The sequence below is a fragment of the Coffea eugenioides genome, chromosome 1, assembly GCF_003713205.1.
Source record: "Coffea eugenioides isolate CCC68of chromosome 1, Ceug_1.0, whole genome shotgun sequence".
NCBI lineage: Eukaryota > Viridiplantae > Streptophyta > Magnoliopsida > Gentianales > Rubiaceae > Coffea > Coffea eugenioides.
The window spans coordinates 43,012,149-43,031,640 of NC_040035.1; the positions used below are offsets into that span (position 1 = coordinate 43,012,149).

A 19,492-nucleotide genomic window follows, 5' to 3' on the forward strand; every position below is an offset into this window, starting at 1 on the left:
GAATATATGATTCTGACCTGTATCCAATCCAGACCCGAACAATATATTAATAATTATTATAAAATATAAATATTCCTAAATACATTCTTTTACCAAATTAACAATTTAGTAATGACTTTGTAGATTGATTTGTGGTTAGTTTTGGATTGACTATTGCGAGTTGTTTGTGATTTAATTTTGAAATTTGATTTGTTTAAATTTGGAGATTGGATTTGAGATTGATTTTGGATTTAATTTTGGAATATTTAAATTTATATTTTTTCTTTCCAGGTAGACCTGGACCCAACCCGAGACCCGTCAGACCCAATTTTGGGGGCTTTAAGGTCAAAATCAGTCGAATATACTGGTTGGGTCTAGATCTACTATATAAAAATGGATTTGGATTCGGATTCGGAATTTTTAATTTCGACTCGAAACCGACCTGTTGACAACCCTAGTTTTGATTTGAAGATAAATCCGAGTAAAATAGAGCATGAGAGCTGAGAACTAGAAATGGGAACTTGATGAAGATGGTTTGTTTGGTTTTGCTACAATGTCTTAAAAATATCTAGGCCGGAGTAAGGCTGCTCTCCAATTGCGTCGAGTAATACACTTTTCAAATTTTACTATTCCAATAAAAATGTTAAAGGTTGAGCCGGAGTTTTTTAAACTTGAGTTCAAGATGGGTTCGACAAAAATGAGCTCAATCGATATTTTGAGTTTTACTAAATTTCGTAATTTTATAATAAATGGTTAAAAATAATATCATGGAAAGAATACTTCAATTTTTTTTATTCGAACTCGACTCGATTATTTTATCAAATTAATTGAACTCGATCAATTCAGCATTTAAATCAACCTTTTGACCAGTTACTCGCAAATACAAGACGAATAACTGGGTCAATTTACACCCCTGCCTACCTGCGTCGAAACAAAAAAAAATTGACACAGTTACTCATACCAGATGCTTTTATTATTATTATTTTTTAATAACAAGAGAAGGATAAAATTTATGAAACCACGAGGGAAAAGGACAATTCGAACTCACAGATGCGTAAATCCTGGGTCGAGATGGCTGCTTCCGGATGCAACTCTGGCCCTTTTCACATCATACACCTAATTCACCAAAATCACGCGTGTTTGAAAATGACCAAAAACAATTACCGAGTTAGGAGGGGTTGGCAGTGAATTCTGCGGTGCATGTGTAAAACCGTTGAAACAGTTGAATCAATGCCATCTCTGTAAACCACATTTTGTAATTCTCCTTCTGGAGAAAAAGCATATGGTTCTAGAATACTCATCGTCACTGATGAAAAAAAAGCCTTGCACGCAAAGGCTCCTTCCTTGGCCTTTCTTAGTCGGCCCCCGTAGCACACTGGGCAGTGCTTTCAACCATTTCCAAACCCGCATACAAATTTTCTGTATTTAGAACTGTTTGAGCAAGTTAATTAACCAACCAGAATAAAGAATGGATTCTTTACTCCTTTCCCCAGCACCATTTTCCACGGTTCCTTCTGCCACCAGGAGCTGTCAAGCTTCCCGTACATCTTTATGTCCAATCCTAAATAAGCCTGTGTTTCATGGTAAAAAGAGGAGGTTTCTTCCACCTTTAAAAGTTGCAGCTCCACCAAACCCCACAATAACGTCTCCCCAAGAAGACGAAATAGAAGAAGCCCGGGGTCAAGAAACCGGAATTGGACTTGAAACCCAAGATTCAGAAGAGGATTCTTCTACAAAATTCTCCTGGAGAGACCACTGGTACCCTGTCTCTCTTGTGGAGGACCTCGACTCAGGTGTGCCTACTCCATTTCAACTCCTCAATCGTGACCTTGTGCTCTGGTTCGATCAATCCAATACCCAGTGGGTTGCTTTTGATGACAAATGCCCACATCGCCTAGCCCCTCTATCTGTAAGTTGAAATTTTATGAAAAGTCAGCTTTTTGAGGATCAATTGTGGCGAAAGTTTAGATTTTTATGATGTTTGAGTACTTAAGGATTTTGTTTGTTTGGTTGTAGGAAGGGAGGTTAGATGAGAATGGGCACTTGCAGTGCTCCTATCATGGATGGTCCTTTGATGGTTGCGGGTCATGTACTAGGATCCCTCAGGCTGCATCAGAGGGACCTGAGGCTCGGGCAGTGAAGTCTCCTAAAGCTTGTGCTACTAGGTTCCCTACTTTGGTCTCTCAAGGACTTCTCTTCGTTTGGCCTGATGAGAATGGGTGGGAAAGAGCTAGTGCCACTAAGCCCCCCATGTAAGGCCCTGTCTTGACACTGCATTTATGTGCATATTAGCAGTATACGTTTGTTGAGGTTATTAGATTTTTGTCAAAAATTAAAGGTTATTAAATATTCTAACGAATAGCCACATGGATTGACTAATACAATAAAATTTGTGTACTGCAGTTTGCTGGGTACGTCGTGGATTAGAGTTTGCATAATTTATTCAGTGTTCTCATTTTTTAATTGGTCATGGTTTGTATAGGTTGCCGGCTGATTTTGAAAAACCTGAGTTTGCAACGGTGACAATTCAGCGAGATTTGTTCTATGGCTATGATACTCTCATGGAGAATGTTTCTGATCCTTCCCACATTGATTTTGCACACCATAAGGTGCTTATCGTTGACTTCAGCAATTATTTCTTTAACTTATGAGTAATATCAGAGAACTGACGGATTCATTTGTCAGCTAAGAAATACTCACAGGAGCTTCACTGATGTTTATAAGATGAAGCCCTAGTTTGACTAACTAGTTTCCTACATACCGTGCTTAAATGGCCTTCTGACTATGCTAAACCAAATTAGTGGCATCTTAAGATGATTCTCTTTAGTTCAATGTAGCAGATGCACAGACATCCAACAAGTATCAGTGTCAGTGTATGGTTTTCACTCTTCTCAGCAAAAACAACAGTATCTAAGCACCCATCTTGCACCCTTACAGATTTCGGTGTTGCATGACTGAATCTTACTTGAAACACTCGTCAGTCAAAGTCATGTAGCTCGATATAGGATCCTATTGACATATTGATGTATTTATTTCTCAAGGAAACGGAAATTGCAATCCATAACATGTCACTGCCTTAGTTTCAGGCTTCATCAGCAACGTTTATAATGAGTCTAATTTCTTCTTAATGCATGGCTATGAAGAACTTACCTTGGAGTTTAGTAAAAATATTGAACCCTGCAAGCATTTTTCTGATGTTAAATGTCATTCATATCTGTCATCAACATCTACTCTCATGGTCTAGAGAAATGTCAAACTATGAGCTAGTTTTTAAAGATGTCAAAGTATTTTTTTTTTCTTATTGGACCTTTAGTTGCAATACGATGCTTTGATTTTCAATTTATCATAGCTGTGTTACAGTTCTTCATTTGTTGACAAATTTTTGAGGTCATTATTCATATTGTCCTGAGCATCTTTGACATAATAAGTATATCTAAGTAGAATGGTAGGTAGAGGATCCGTGCACCGAAATTGGTGCCTCTTGTTGTTGATTGCTTAAACATTTTGATGGATGATCACTAATTAAGAAGCATTTTCAGTGATACGTTTGGTGAATGTTACTGTAGACAAATATATATATATGCTTGTCATTCTATACTACTTTCAGAACCACTTCACTAACAAACATTTTCTGGCATTACTTGTAACATATCACGAGAATCTCTATCACCCTATGTGCTGAAATCATTTTTCAGGTTACTGGGAGGAGGGACAGAGCCAAACCCTTGCCATTCAAGATGAAGTCTTCTGGACCTTGGGGTTTTGCTGGTGCAAATGATGATAATCCCATAATCAGTGCTCAATTTGTTGCACCCTGTTACTATGTGAATAAGTAAGCTCATGACTTTCGTCTAAATAGCTGAACTTTCATATGCAGCCTAACTGATTTTTGGGTCCCCTACACATAGAATCTGTTTCATTGGTTGTCAATAGGTTAAGCTCATGACTATCAGGAGAATATGAATTTCCACACGTTGAAAATCCTTTTAGGCTGAGATTTCAGAATTAGGTGTGTGTCTTAGGTAACAAAGGTTTTCTCATATGAGTGCCTATCCGCCAATCTGCCACTGAGGCGCTAGGATTTCTCGGTTACCTGAAATGTCAAAAAATTATTCAGATGAGGCACTACGAACTCGTTATCACCACAGCACTTAGTGTTACTGCAATTTGTATTTGGTCGTGCGTGGCCCTTGTGCATGTTACTGCTGGTATGAGGATATGAAAGCTCATTATTTTCAGCTGCCATTTATCTGTTCTTCTGCTGTCATTTTCCAGAATTGAGATTGACACCAGGCTTCCAATTGTGGGTGATAAAAAATGGGTAATATGGATTTGTTCCTTCAATGTACCAATGGCTCCTGGGAAGACCCGGTCAATTGTTTGTAGTGCTCGAAACTTTTTCCAGTTCACAGTACCAGGGCCTGCCTGGTGGCAGGTAATGATGCTTACCTGTTCTTTTTAAACCAGAGTTCTAGAATCACAGCTGTAGCATAGGCATAAAAGTTTTACTCAAGCGTGTGCATTGTCTTCATATAATACCTCCATGCATTGTTTATCACTAAATTAATTAATCTCTATACAATTATAGAAGATAGAGGTAGCTGGCAGTTAAGAAGATGAATTAGCATTCAGAGACAGAAGGGACATGTTTACGAAGACTGTTAGTTTTGAAGAAACATATTAGCATTCATCTTGGGCCATTCTTTATTGAAATGCTAAAGCACTAAATTGTTTTCCTTTTCCCAATTTAGTCTCCCAAGCCAAAGGTAAAGGAAAGATCTTTCTGTTCTATTTCTCCATTTTCTTCCTTCCTTTCCCTCTAAAAAGCTCTAGTATCAGACTGGGGACAAGGGGAGGGGTGTGATGGAACTTTAGAGAGAGAGAGAGAGAGAGAGGGAGAGAGAGAGAGTGGCCACAATAGACCATGTAAAAAGACTACTAAGAGGGCAAAACTACAATATTCTGCCAAAGAATGGGACTGACATGGAAGTGTTGCAAATGGTAAAGACCAAGTTTGAGGAAATGACGTTCTGTAAATCATGTTCAGAAACTTGGACTACATTGGCTACCTGAATCTAAGACAAGTCAAGAACAAACTGAGAATCCTTTAGATTGTTGCATGCAAATATTTGGTCATGCTATCTTATTCAACGCTGAATATTATATTGTTGGAAATTTTTGGTGTTGAGTAATATGAGCATCTCCTCTCCTCTTTGTGTTTCCTATTGATGCGTTAAAGATCATCCACAACTTTGACACTTCCTAGTATATTACACCTTCAACATTCCTACTGTAACTATTAGAGCTATCTTGGTGAATTTCTCAAGTGATGCATTCCTCTATCTTCTTGGATATTGAGCTTGCTTCATTTCTGACCTGCAAAAACAGGTGGTTCCCAGATGGCATGAGCATTGGACATCAAATAAGGTGTATGATGGAGATATGATTGTACTTCAGGGTCAAGAAAAGATCTTTCTTTCGAAGTCCAAGGAAGGTTCTGCTGATATTAACAGGGAATACTCAAAATTCACATTTACTCCTACACAAGCTGATCGTTTTGTCTTAGCATTTCGGAATTGGTTGAGACGGCATGGAAACAGCCAACCTGAGTGGTTTGGTGCCACTGACCAGCAACCATTACCATCCACTGTCTTATCCAAACACCAGGTACTGGAATTAATCTTTGGAATATCTATATGTTGTGAATTTGTACAGGAGATAGACGCCTTCGCTTATCTGGGATGGCGTTATAGCGGTAAGGTGGATTTCTGTTAAGTTGGGGTTGCAAGGACATGTTTTCTGCTTGTGATACCTTGATGCATCTGGTCTGCGGCGTGTTGTTAATAGAAGGAATGGAATTAGGCTTGATTGGCGTGTGACGCCTTTCATCTGATAGATTAGGTCTTTTATGTGGCTGTGAGCTCCATTCAGATTTCCATGCAACCTGTGTTGTTGCTCATCTCAAGTTACTTTCTCTTGTGCTGGATTTTGTGTCTCAGATGTTGGACAGATACGAGCAGCACACCTTGAAATGTTCATCTTGTAAGCGAGCCCACGACACATTCCAAACTTTGCAGAAGGTTTTCGTTGGCCTTGCTGTTATCTTCTGTTCGACAGCCGGGATCCCTCCGGACATGAAACTACGAGTTGTTTTGGGTGGACTTGCGATTTTAAGTGCCGGATTGGTGTATGCGCTGAATGAGCTGCAGAAGAATTTTGTTTTTGTTGATTATGTACATGCAAATATTGACTAAACTGCTACAGTACACGTTAGGATGGTATCATAGACAGTTGTATAGGTAATTAAACTACAGTTTGCAATTACAGAGCCTTGGATGGCAATTAGATCCTGAACCAAAGACTTTTGGAAGTTGGAACAGAACTACGCATTAGGAAATGTAGTGATTAATGCATATATTCAAGTTTTTCCTGCTTTATGACAATAAAATATCAAAGGGTCCCCTCTTTCCTGTTTCTGTTCTTTTTCCCTGGCAATGATCCTATTGTACTCTATTATGCTCGATTCATTTGAGTTTCCATTTTCTGATTTCCTTTTCTTCTACTTGGATGGGCTCTTAGAATCTCTAACATCGAATTTCAAGGGCATCTTTAAAATTTGGATGTAGTCTCTCAGAATACATATAGTTGAATGGGTATAGCTATTGGTTTAGAAAATCTTTTAATCTAAATTTTCAGAAAGTTAATTTTACCTACACGATTTAACTACAATCTTACCCGAAATCAAACACAAATATTAAGAATCATCAAAACAAGACACTATCACTAAACTTTAGACGATGATAATTAACCATGAAAGAACTGAGATACAAGAACTTGGTCATCTTCATTCATTAAGCAGATCCAAAAACAGCCCATTACGTACAATCAAAAACCCATTGCCTAGATCAAGAACTACTAGTAGTTGAATGGAGTTTACTTTCCTTACAGCCACGAATACAACCCTAAATTCTAAAACCCGAACCTAAATCATGAACTACTTGTAGTAAACTTGGTAACAGCCTTAGTCCCTTCAGAAACAGCATGCTTGGCCAACTCCCCGGGCAAAACCAACCTCACCGCCGTCTGAATCTCCCTCGACGTGATGGTCGGCTTCTTGTTATACCTCGCCAGCCTCGAAGACTCCTGAGCCAACTTCTCAAAGATATCGTTGATGAAGCTATTCATTATCCCCATTGCCTTGCTCGAGATCCCGATATCCGGATGAACTTGCTTCAGCACCTTAAAGATATATATCTTGTATGTCTCGGTACCCTTCTTTGCCCTCTTCTTCTTCTTGTCTCCGGCTGCGGCTGCTCCTGCATCTTTTGGGAGCTTTTTGCCTGCTTTTGGCTTCTTTTCTGCCGCCGGAGACTTCTCCGCTGCTGCTGGCTTTTTCTCGGCGGGTTTCTTCTCTGCCTTTGGGGCCATTTTTTGGAGGGACTTTTGGTTTTGAATTTGGATTTCGACTGGCTTGGGGAAAGGAGTGGCTGTGCCTTTATATAGAAATGGGGAGGTGGGATTTGATTGGTGGATAGGAATTGACAGGGATTCTAAATTACAACCGTTGATTAAAAGATGGATATTGACGGTTGAGATTGACCTGCCATGTTCCTCCACGTTCCACGTGCTCGTCTTTCATTGGTGGTTGCGGGGATTGCGGATCTGGACCGTTCGTGATGGGAGGAATAGAGGGAGGAGATTTGCTTTATTCTACGACGTAACAATTGAAATTCATCGCGAAGAACAATCGACAAATGCTGAATTGTACAAAGGGAAAATCGCCAATTTGATCCCTAAACATTTTCACTAATGCCAATTTGGTCCCTTAAAGTTTTTTACTATGAAATTAGTCCTCAAAGTAAAATATATACGTCAATTAAGGACCTGCGTCGCAGCGCCGCCTCAAACTTGTCTCTTATTGAAGTAGACGGCAGTCCATTCAGGGGCTTTTTGGGCATTTCATGCACTCTCTCAGAAGCTTTCCTAATTTTGGCATATGTTGGACGCAAACCAATTTTCTATCTTGAATTGAGCTCATGATCTCCTTCTGTCCTTTGACAGCATTTTCATAGCTCTGCAGAAGAGAATCAATCCACTTCCCCATTGATCCCAGAGGGATGGAAGTAGCAGCAGCAAGGGCGGCCGCAACAGGAGGAGCAGCCATAGCAGCAGCCATGAGTGAACATATAAGAACAGCAGCAAATGCGGCAACAAAGATAATGGTCGACAATTTTCTCCAAGCATGGATGTACATCATGTACTTAAGCTTTTTATCAAGCTTAGTCTTTCGCATTTGCAGCTTCTCAAGCATCAGAATTTGGGCATGGGAAATTTCACCAGGCTTGACAACTGGATTAAAGGCCATGGCTTCTAATTTTTGGGCAACTGGGCAACTGGGCATATCCAGTTGGGCAAACTTCCCCATATTTGGGCAACTGGGCAACTAGATTAGTCACCAAATTTGAAAGACTAAGCTTCTAATCCAGTTGTTTCTCTTGAAAAAATAGAAACTGAAATTTTTCTGGGAGAAACAGCATATGAAGAAGATTTTTTTACCTTTCATAACAGGGTAAGTTCATTGGAACAAATCTCTGAGTAATTCAATTGGATTGTAAACATAAAAGGCGGGGAAAAATCCCAAAAGAAAAAAAAAAGCTTCCATCTGAAAACTCATATCAACAACCGAGAATCAACAATGGTTTTGATCGTCTTTAGTCCTCAGAATTAGGAACTGTTTCAAGTAATTGATAGAGTACCTACAGAAGACCCACGGGCGGAGAGAGACAAATGAGGAATTCCGGCAAAAGCTCCAAGACAAATGCGAAGGCCAGCAACGGTCAGGAGATCAGGAGAGACAGGAAATCGGGTACAGGCATGAATGGATCGCCGAAGAAAGGTGGCCATGGCGGCAAGTTCACGTGGTCCGGTGATGGTTACTCCGATGCTGAGCTAGGACGGATCGACAAAGAAGCTGTCGACGTAAATGATCCCAACTATGAAGATCCTATTAAGAACGACGACTGAAGATCATAAATATCATCGTCATCGGCTGTGATTATCAAATGTTGATCTTCTGATTTCTTTGTTTTTTAAGAACTTGGAGATGTAAATACGCCTTTGATTATACCTAGATATATGAATCTATGGTGATATGTGATTTACCATATTAAACAAAAAAAAAAAAGAATTCCAAATCCGATCTTCACCAACCCAGAAACTGATCTTCCGACTTAAAAATTCCTGCTATCTCCCCTGTCGAACAAAATTCAGCCAAAAAAGACAAGCTTAAATTGCCAAAGATTCATACAAGAAAATCCACGAAAATCAAATTTCCAATACCATCACTAACCTCCAAAGCTTCAGGATCAGACAGAAAAATCAGATTTCTAAGGAAACTCAAATCCCAGTCCAAAGAATTCTTCTGAAAACAACTCCAATTCCTCTTGAATATCCAGTTGCCCAAATTTCACCGAGCTTCTCAAGCCCAAATTTCACAATTTCACCAGGCTTCTTACTCATATGACTTCCCATGGCTTCTTCTCAAGCTTCTAAGAATTCATGGCATGAAGTGTCCAAAAAGCCCCTGAATGGACCGCCGTCTACTTCAATAAGAGACAAGTTTGCGGCGGCGCTACGACGTAGGTCCTTAATTGGCGTATATATTTTACTTTGAGGACTAATTTCATAGTAAAAAACTTTAAGTGACCAAATTGGCGTTAGTGAAAATGTTTAGGGACTAAATTGGCGATTATCCTTCAAAGTAGAAATTATGATGAAATATTCTATGAAAAAGCAAATGTATGGTGAAGCTCCTCCTATCACCTAGATGGATTACAAAAACCAAAAAAAAAATAAAAAAATCCGTTAAAATAAAAAGGAAAATCTTTCCCAAATAGCATATGCTTTATAAGTAAACATTTTCGATTTTTAAACAATTTTACTGAAGCCTCAAAAATCAAGTCCAAGTGGCCAGAAATACATTAATGCCACTGATTTGTTTAGATAATGGATTATTTGTAAAAGTTTATTTTTTTTTGTATGATTAACACATTTTTTAGTTATTTTTTTATCTCACACACATTATATCAAATCAAAGAAGTGTTAAGTATAATAGTATATTTTTTAAAAAATTTATTCTAAATAATTTACTGTCCAAACACACTTGAAATTTCTACAACTTGGAAATTGGAATTGATATTTGATAAATCTGTCATCAAAAAAGAGGTCAAATATTTGAACAAACTCGTCTGTAGACTTGCTTTATCTTCTTCTGTAGGAAGTAAAAGAGCAGGACCTATGAAAAGCGTGAAGGATCAAGTTTCAAGGTGATTTTCTTCTCTCGAACGTTAATGAGTTCTGCTTTTCCAGTGCAGCGACGGTTTGAATTTTTGAAGTATTAGTATCCTATTTATGAAACATGAGTTATACTGTTTTTCTGTCATCTTTGAAGTTTGGAATTTTTCATTTATTTATTTTTTTGAACTTGAAGTTTGGAATCTGTTCATATTGCATTACTAGATTGATATTTGGCATCATATAATTTCATAAAGTTTTGTAGAAAAATACATAATAAATATTAGTAATAATTTTAAATTAGCCATTATAATGTGTAATGGAATAATTAATTGATTTTAGAATGTAGGAGAAATTTTAATAAAGTTAACTCATAGGCAAGGAGAAGAAATTAGAGAGGGGATAATATGGTTTTATCAAAATAAAAATAGGATAATGAGAGTGCAAATAACATATGAGAAGTGCAAATAACATTACCCTTTTTTTTTTGGTAAAAAAAATTTAGGTGGGTTTGATTTCGTTCACGATAATGGATCAGAACATGTCTTCGAAACTATAAGTGACTTATATAGACATTATTACATGTCACTCACTAACACAGTGCTCATTTCGTATGTTGGTCTTTCTTCTATGACTAAGAAGCCCTATTGGTCTCTATTAGAGCTGGCAAAAAAGCCCAAAACCCAACAACCCGCCCAACCCGCCCATTAATTTTAAAGGATGGGTTGGGTCAATTGGGTTATGGGTTTTATTGGGTTGGGTAAGAACAACCCAACTTATTCATTGGGCGGGTTGGGTTTTTTATTTGGGTACCCAATACCCAACTTGTTTAAAAGTAATTCAAAATAATAAATACAAAATTTAATACACATATGCCCAACTATTTACATTTGGGCATGTGTTAATAATTCATTAATTAATTTGTATTCAAAATTCTCATATATATATATTCAATCACATTTTTAATTTTTATTTAAAATAAAAAATAAATTTGAAATAAAAACTCATGCTTATTTTACTTTTATAACAGTAGTTAAACTTGCTCAACTTCTATAATAATTTATAATGCCTTTTAAGAGTATGTTGTTTTCCTCCTCTTTTTTTTTTCTTTTTTTTTGTGGTAAAAATGTCAATAGTTCATGAATTTTCCTCTCATTTATTTCTTAAAAAGTTTGGGATTTTCCTTAATAATTTTTTGGGAACCAATACCAGTACTTTTTACAAGTATATAATAATTTATGCTTTATATTAGAACTGTGGTAATTCTAAAATATTAATATGACCATAGCATCATGTATGATCCTAGATGATTCTAATTAATTAGGTGATGAATTATCTAACTGTATCAAATCAATAAAAAATATCTTCTAATATATATTATATGTATATAGATCATGATATTAACTTCGAATCAATATAGTTGGCTATCATTTGTTTAAGTATTTTTTTAAAAAATTTTTGTGGTAAAGGAAAAGTGGCTATGGGAAAGGGAAGGATCCAATGGAGACACAAGGGAACAAGAAGAGGAAGAATCCACTTCAAACCTAGATTACTACACTAGCTAAACAAATTCCGACACAAAATCCTGTTTTCTAACAAGTGTGTGCACAAGTAACTAAACTTAATGGAAGAGGCAATTTCAACAAAATTAATTGAATCAATGGGTAAAGTTAGGACTCAACTTGCAGAATCAACTTCGAATCAAAATTTTTGAGAATATAAGGACTAAAGTACAAACTTATTTTCTATAATTTCAAAATTATTATACAACAAATTATATGTCTCTTACTTACATTTTCAAGTATAATATAATCTAGCATTCAATAATTTATATACATAGAATATTACAATTTACAATAAAACAGATATGAATAGTAAAAGTGTTAATAAGTTATGACAAAAATAAGTTTCAATCAATTAGTAATATTAAAAAAGTACAAAGTAAACAATTTTTTTAGCTAATCTATTTAAATGTATAACTTATTATCTAAAATTCACAATACAAGCAATATAAAATATTATTCTATTTATGATGTGTTTCCAAGGACTTAAGAAGTGAGTGTGTGTTTGCGTGTGTGAAAATACATTTATGTATGTGAAAATGTGTTTATATATGTGAAAGAAATCTTTTTTGTGTGTTAAAATGTATGTGAAAAAGTTTATGCATTAAAATGTATTAATTAATTTGTTGGGTCATATTTGGGTCATGGGTTTGAGATAACCCAATATGACCCAACCCAAAATCAACCCAATTTAAAGTTGGGCGGATTGGGTATAACCCATTTAAGTGAAAACCCAATATTAACCCGCCCAAAACCCGCCCAACCCGCCCAATTGCCAGGTATAGTCTCTATCCATCTTTTTAAGTTAATAAAGTAATGGTGAGCTTCCTATGTGGGGAGTGTATATCTGAGTTCAACTAGCCTGAGATCAGATAGCTTCATATTCACATAGAGATCGTATTTAATCTTCACAAACTTAAATATATAGGGAGGTGCAATTAAAATCACTAGCTTGCATATTACAAGTATCAATAAGAGAGAAAAAAGAGTTGGAGACATAAATATTCTCTCCTTTCCAAAATTAAGAACCCATTTGAATTGTTATTTTCTAAAATTTTGTAGAAAAATAAACTGTAGCGATTTGAAATTTATGAAATAAAAAAGTGATTTGAAAACATGTTCAACAAAATCATAAAATATTTTTGAGGAGAAATTCCAATCCAAAAGTGTGTGACTGTTATGTTTGATTACTATAAGATTTAGTTAACGAATAGTAGTAGCAGCAGCAGTACATAATTGATGAAAGATGATGTGGAAATGCAACCAAAAGGGCGACAATCTTGAGAAGCCAAATCCAGCAAATCTTGAAAGAGATAACAATTTTCACCACACTGTTTATAGTTTAGTAGGACTAGTTCTTCGGTATTGCATCCAAACAAAAAAAAAAAAAAAACGATTAATCCTGAACCGGAGTTAATGAATTCCAAATTATATTACTATATAGTACTACAGAACATTCATAATTACTCAGCAAATTTAAAAGGTCATTCTTGAAATGTTGCCTGCATACGAAGTACTAAGCCAGCAGTAACCGTCAATAGACATAACTGTCAACATGTGAAGAAATTATAGACTAGATTTTTGATGAGATAAACACCTGCTAGTACGCAGTTTATGATAATGCTGTTTTTACAAGTTATTGACCCTTCAGGAACTAAGATATCAACTGCCCGTGAAACGACTACTTGCAGGTAGGGATTAATTGACATTTCACCTAGCTGACCCCAAAAAAATAAAAAAATAAAAAAAAATCCCAGCATATGTGTGAAGCTTCAGAAACATGACTGCTTTTGGATTTTGATGTAAATTTCTCACCCAATTCTTAGTCGATGACGCTAGGGAACAAGATATAAAAATGTTGAATTCCCTTCTCCGATGATCAAGAAAAAGTTAGTCACGTTCGATTTTTATTCCGACTCAATGTCGATATAGATTGAAATAACTACAGTTTAATCTAGTAATGATTCTGGCCTGCATGGCAGGAACTTATTTCTGTTGATTCCTGAATATTTCTGGAGTTCTGCTCCCCAGTAGCTGTATCGATCATCATGGCCAAGATTCCATTAAACAATATAAGAAGAGGTCCTGGCCACTTGAACAGTATATGTATGAAGGCAACGATTTATCTGTAACTACCTCTGAAACATCGACATCATATGTAGCCGCTTCATCTATCAATACATCAACGATTAAAAAATTTACAAGGAAAAGGAAGAAAAAATAAGAAAAGGAGAGGGCAAATTTTTTATTACAACATTACCTATCATCTAGTTGCATTTGTGCAGCATTCTGATCAGCTTTCCCCATCTTTGCCAAAGAACTAATAGCCGGAGTATGTCCCACGAACAAAGCAACATGTCCCATGAGCTTATCTTTCCTGGAAAATGTGGTGCCACAAGAGCACTGCCATTTGAGATCCCCACAGTGCTTCTCATGAGTTCTCAGGTCGGACAACACCGAGAATTGCTTCCTGCTGCAACGTTTGCAAACATACATCTTGGGACAGTGGCTTCTCTTGTAATGATTCTTCACACAAATCATGGACTTCAAGGGCTGAAACTTGGCATGTTTCTTATTCCATCTGCAGCCTTCATGGGGGCATGAATATTTCCTAGGCAATTTTGGCAAGCCTTCTTGATCTTTTCCATTAGCACCCAAGTTGTTCTTTAGAGGGTTGCTCAAAGCAGCGGTAGACTTGTATTCATCCCCATGAGCCCTCATATGCATTCTCAAATTGGCATCCCTTTTGAACCCTTTACCACAAACTTGGCAATAGTGTGTATACTTTGCTAATAAATCAGCAGCATCCAATTCCACAATATCATAGCTTTTTGGTGAAAGCTTCTCTAATTCTCCGCTAGCTTCACCTTTTTGAGACAGTAGTTCCCTTCTTCCAACTCCAACTTCATTATTATGGTTGCTAACCGTAACACTACTTGTTCTAGTATTAGTATAATTTGTGCTACAATTATTAGTATTATAGCTGTCACCATACCAATTATCAAGCGCATCATTTGCATAAAAACCCTGACCTCTATCTTCTCCAAAATGCGTAACGCGATTGCCTCCACAATTTTGTTGAGCCACCGGCAACTCGGGGACCTTAACACGCTGGTGGTGGTGTCCGTGTCCATGGCCGTGGCCGTGGCTCTGGCTGTGGTGGTGGTGGTACAATTCATTTGAACTAGTCCTATTATTATTTCCTGAAGGCCCTCCAGCTCCAAGAGACACCTGTTGACAAGCGAACATCATAGAGGATGCAGTAATAATAATTTCTTGAATCAACGTACCCATGCTAGCTACAGCTATGGGCGTTGACTCGGGAGGTTGATTATGATCAGAGGAAATGAACGTGCTAGCCAAAGATTGCACCTGATGAACCTTGTCTTTGAGAATTGACAGATTATATAAGAAAGAACTGGAATGAGTATCCGGGGCTGAAGTAGCAGCTTGAATAGAAGAAGAAGAAACAACATCTTGATCAGAAACACCATAAATTGATATCCCTTGTGGCCCACTGCGAAAACAAGAATTGGAGGACCCTTGGATGATCATCCTGGGAGAGTTATGCATGTCTTGTGGTCTTGTCCCCCTCCAAAGATGCCTAACCTAGCACAAGATGTCTTGTGGTTTTGGATGATCATCTTGACTGTTTCTAGTTGTATGTGATTGATTATATAGAAAAGCATTAAGAAATTCGATGAAATATGCAATTCCAGCCTCCAAACTCCAAAGGTGACGTCTATACTCTGGAGAGAGATGAGGAGAGGTCCTGAAGTCAACTTTCGAGGCTAAATTCATCACCACTTGACACCTCCCTCAAATCCTACCTTTCTCGCATTTGACACACAAAAAATTTGCTAGACAGAGTCTTCAACGATTAATAGATGTAAAAAAAAAATGGTAGACAAGGATTTAATTATTAATTTGGCTCAATGCTGTACATCATCTGTGTTGATGAATTGCAATTCTTTAATTATTTATCTATTTGAAAAAAAAAACTACATCTAATCTTGCGTCAACCACCACGCATGAGTTTTGTTGAGTTGAAGCAGTCAATTAAAATTACCAGCACAAAATAACTACAACCCATAGGTTCTGATTCTATAGCTTTTACTTGCCATATCTTCGTTACGTTGAAAATCCAGCAACAGCAAAATTGTGGCCAAACAAAAACGGCTCGCGTGCAAAAGTTCGGATTAGTATGAACATCTATTGAAGATTCAAATTCACCATTTATGGAGTTAACAAGCAGAGACGACGAAGAATTGTCATTTAGCTCATTGTTTAAGAAATTATGGGTTTAATGTTTGTATCATGCATACTGGAACATGTTTATTTGTTTTCACTCCTAACTGTCAGGTATATGATTCGAATGCTGGACCTGACGACAGAGAAGAGTGAGAGAAACAAATTAATGTGGCTTTAATGATGAAGACAAAGTGAATTGATAAGGTGGATCAAATGTAACCTTAAAAGGTTGAAGGTTCACAGATTTATGGACTAATTTTCTTGAACGATGGACCAGTTGTCACTATTTTAGAAGAGTTATAGGATTTTCGTCTTCGTACTTCTATATACTACCTTATAAACAACGTGAACTACTCTTAAGTACTTCTTGAACCTCGTGCACAGAAAATTTTACGTTAGATACTAGATAATGTCAAAAAGATTTAGTTGTCCTATTCTTTCTAATCCTTTTCTCTGGAAGCAAACATTTGTTTATTTTGATTCCAAGGCGGCTTGAATGAGATAATCTTCTGCTGGTCACCAGAAATGAATGTCAACGAAGCAACTGCATGGTTATAACCAGTGGGAAAGGCTAATCTAGACTGCTGCATTGAAGTTCTCCTTTCCTGCCATGCCAAAACATACGAGGCTTCAACTGAGGCCGGTTAACTCCAAATGCGCCGAAACTTGAGCATGTAACCCTACGTAGGCAACAAGGCAAACCTACGGCAGTTAAATCAAATTATAATTAATGTACACTTCTTGTTGTTTCAACCTGAAATATTAATTTCTCGATTCTCTTCTCTGGTTTTCTTTAGTTTCTCTTTTATAGTCTTGCAACTTACTTGATTCAATGAAATTTTTCCGTATTAAACTCGGTTTTATTTACAGGTGATCATGCACCCAAAAATTGCTAAATGTTACTAAAGATTTTACTGCATGATCTTTATATATAGGTAGACTTGTGTCATAAACAACTAGTGGCAAAGCTAGAATATATTTGCAATGGGGGCACAAATATGGATAGTTATTTTACTGCATTACAATAGAGGCAGAAAATAATAGCGATTGCATAAAAAGGAGTAGTATCTATAAGCAAATGTAACAAAAATGATGTAATTACAATCCAAGTATGAATTTTTGTGCATAGAAACACTCGGAGGTCCAAATTTCTTAAAATACTAGGCTCGTACGTATAGTCGTCATCAAAATGATAGGTTAATTGGGTTACTAATTATTTTTTTGTTAAGAATTATTATCAAATTATTTGTGATTACATGTATCAATTGACTCTTTACAAATTATTAGGAACAAAAATATATTCTTTTAAAAATTATATACCTAAAAGGAATATTTTTATCTGGCTAGTGGGGGCACAATTACTTATTTGTGGGTGAAAATGGATTCTTTCACAATTTTCCTACCCAAAAAATGACGTACTTATTTGGCCATTGAGGACAAGGTCAAAGAGTAGCTCTGCCAGTGTAAACAACTGCTAGCTTGTATCTATGCCTTGTTTGGCAATCAAGTTTTTTAATAACTTTAGTTAAAGTAACTTCAAAAAATTTTAAAAAAATTTTAAACTATACATTTCAAAATATTCAAAAATTTACATATTTCAAAAAAATTTTCTACAACTTCTACAGCAAGTTACAGTAAAGTTTTAGATAAACACCCAAAAAATTCACTTGTCAAACAGGGCCTACGTAACAAGAACTTCCAACATTGATTCATACAAACTTAATTACTATATGCTAGGAACATCTTTGATAGAGTTCATACACATCATGCAAAATTTTTTCGAATTATGCAAAGCTTAGGAAAGGGAATAAAGGGATCATATGAATATGCAAATCATAATTAGAAAAGAAAAAAAATGCAAAAGCAACTTTTGGTCGGATTATTTCTAGCCTTAGTTGGGGGTCATACACTATACAATTGAATGGGCGGTCATGAATAACGTCAAGAAGTATAAAATTGTTCAACATACATGCTTTGTCCAGCTGCGTATAAGCACTGAATAAATCACGAGATAAGGATAATAAGCAATTGGATGAGAACATCCACAGCCAAAACTCTGCACGTCAATCAATAGGATAATGATTTGTAATATATCCGCTACATCCATACTCGACTCAATAAATGCTCATAAGTAAATCCAAACCTTTATGAGCTTGAAAAAAAGACCAAAACCAACTCTCATGGATTTTGGTAACACTAGGTATTCATAAATATTCTTATAATGTGCAATTTAACTGCTAAAAATAATATAAAATACGGATTTCAAAGATAACATGAATATAATCTAATTACTATTTTCAAGTAAGAAAATTTTCAAGGACCGCAAAAATTGTGAACTGAAATCATGAGATATTATTATCCACAATTTGCTCGTTTGAAATTAACTCATATTTAGGTTTGGATCAGGCGACATATGAAATTCAAATTCCACTCAAAATTCATGATTCTCTCATAGAACCAGGGTCAGTAAGAGTCCGAATTTCAAAAAAATTAGACTAGACTCACCTAAAACATGATAAGTTTGGATAAAACTCGACTCATTAACATTCTTACTCTCGAGTAATTCAAGCCATTTCCGCATAATTTGGACTCGAACAATAATAATATTCCGTAGACTTTGAATGACTTGGTAAAGAAAAAGTCTTCATTCAATCATTGTTTAGTTAAGATAAGCTTCAAATGTTAATTTTTGAAATAACCAAATTGAATTGGCTAAGTGTCTAAATATTAGTAAGCATGTGCATTCAAATATTTAAAGAATGACTTAATTGGTTGTTTCCTCAAAAATGCGGTTAACGACAGCCAATAGATGCAACAAGACCGAGGCCATATGCAGTAGAACTTTTATATATACTATTTACATATATAACTACGTAAACGCACCAGCTTTCTCTTTAGCCCCTTGGTTAGAAGTTAGAACCTGGAAAGTCAAATTTCATTCATTTTTGGCCTCTAAGGATAGTTTTTATCACTACTGATTTCCACTTCTCCATGGCAGTAAAACAATAGGTATTCGGGCCCCCCCCCCCAAGTCTCGTGTTTAAACCATCAATTACGCATTTAGGTATTAGAAAAAGAAGCAAATTGCATTAAAGAACTTGCAATTATTCGTGAAACACTCCGCAATGATGCCTTCGACTGCAAGAAGTTGACGAGACTTTGGATGAGTTCAATGAATGCAAATCGTGTTGGGGAAAAAAAAAAATTCACAAAAAAATGTCAAAATTGTCACACCTAGGGTCTCTTAGAGTGGGCCCAATCATTCTAATCAAGGGGATTGGTTTTGATACTACTATTATAAAGCTAAATGGCATAATCAAGAATATGTTTAGCTATGGTTTTTTTCTTTTTTTGTTTTGGGTCATATTTGATAGAAAGCAAATTAATAAGTATTAAAATTCCCTAGT

The 19,492-nt window shown here is 36.2% G+C and overlaps 3 protein-coding genes across 3 annotated transcripts; 1 reads left to right on the forward strand and 2 right to left on the reverse strand.

The window, feature by feature from the left end:
* Positions 1 to 1,200: 1,200 nt before the first annotated feature.
* LOC113759251 (pheophorbide a oxygenase, chloroplastic) lies at positions 1,201 to 6,456 on the forward strand. The gene is made up of 7 exons (XM_027301820.1): positions 1,201 to 1,888; positions 1,996 to 2,231; positions 2,462 to 2,588; positions 3,675 to 3,811; positions 4,255 to 4,414; positions 5,368 to 5,646; positions 5,979 to 6,456. The coding sequence occupies exons 1-7, from the start codon at positions 1,448 to 1,450 to the stop codon at positions 6,231 to 6,233; spliced, it is 1,635 nt and encodes a 544-aa protein (XP_027157621.1). The 5' UTR covers positions 1,201 to 1,447; the 3' UTR covers positions 6,234 to 6,456.
* Positions 6,457 to 6,783: 327 nt separating this feature from the next.
* Positions 6,784 to 7,439, reverse strand: LOC113764527 (histone H2B.3-like). The gene has a single exon (XM_027308451.1). It carries the CDS (start codon positions 7,405 to 7,407, stop codon positions 6,967 to 6,969), a length of 441 nt encoding a protein of 146 aa, XP_027164252.1. The 5' UTR covers positions 7,408 to 7,439; the 3' UTR covers positions 6,784 to 6,966.
* A 6,651-nt stretch (positions 7,440 to 14,090) lies between these two features.
* LOC113773131 (protein SENSITIVE TO PROTON RHIZOTOXICITY 2) lies at positions 14,091 to 15,407 on the reverse strand. The gene is made up of 2 exons (XM_027317681.1): positions 14,945 to 15,407; positions 14,091 to 14,866 (listed from the first exon to the last, which is right to left on the reverse strand). Exons 1-2 carry the CDS (start codon positions 15,405 to 15,407, stop codon positions 14,091 to 14,093), a joined length of 1,239 nt encoding a protein of 412 aa, XP_027173482.1.
* Between the last annotated feature and the right edge of the window lie 4,085 nt (positions 15,408 to 19,492).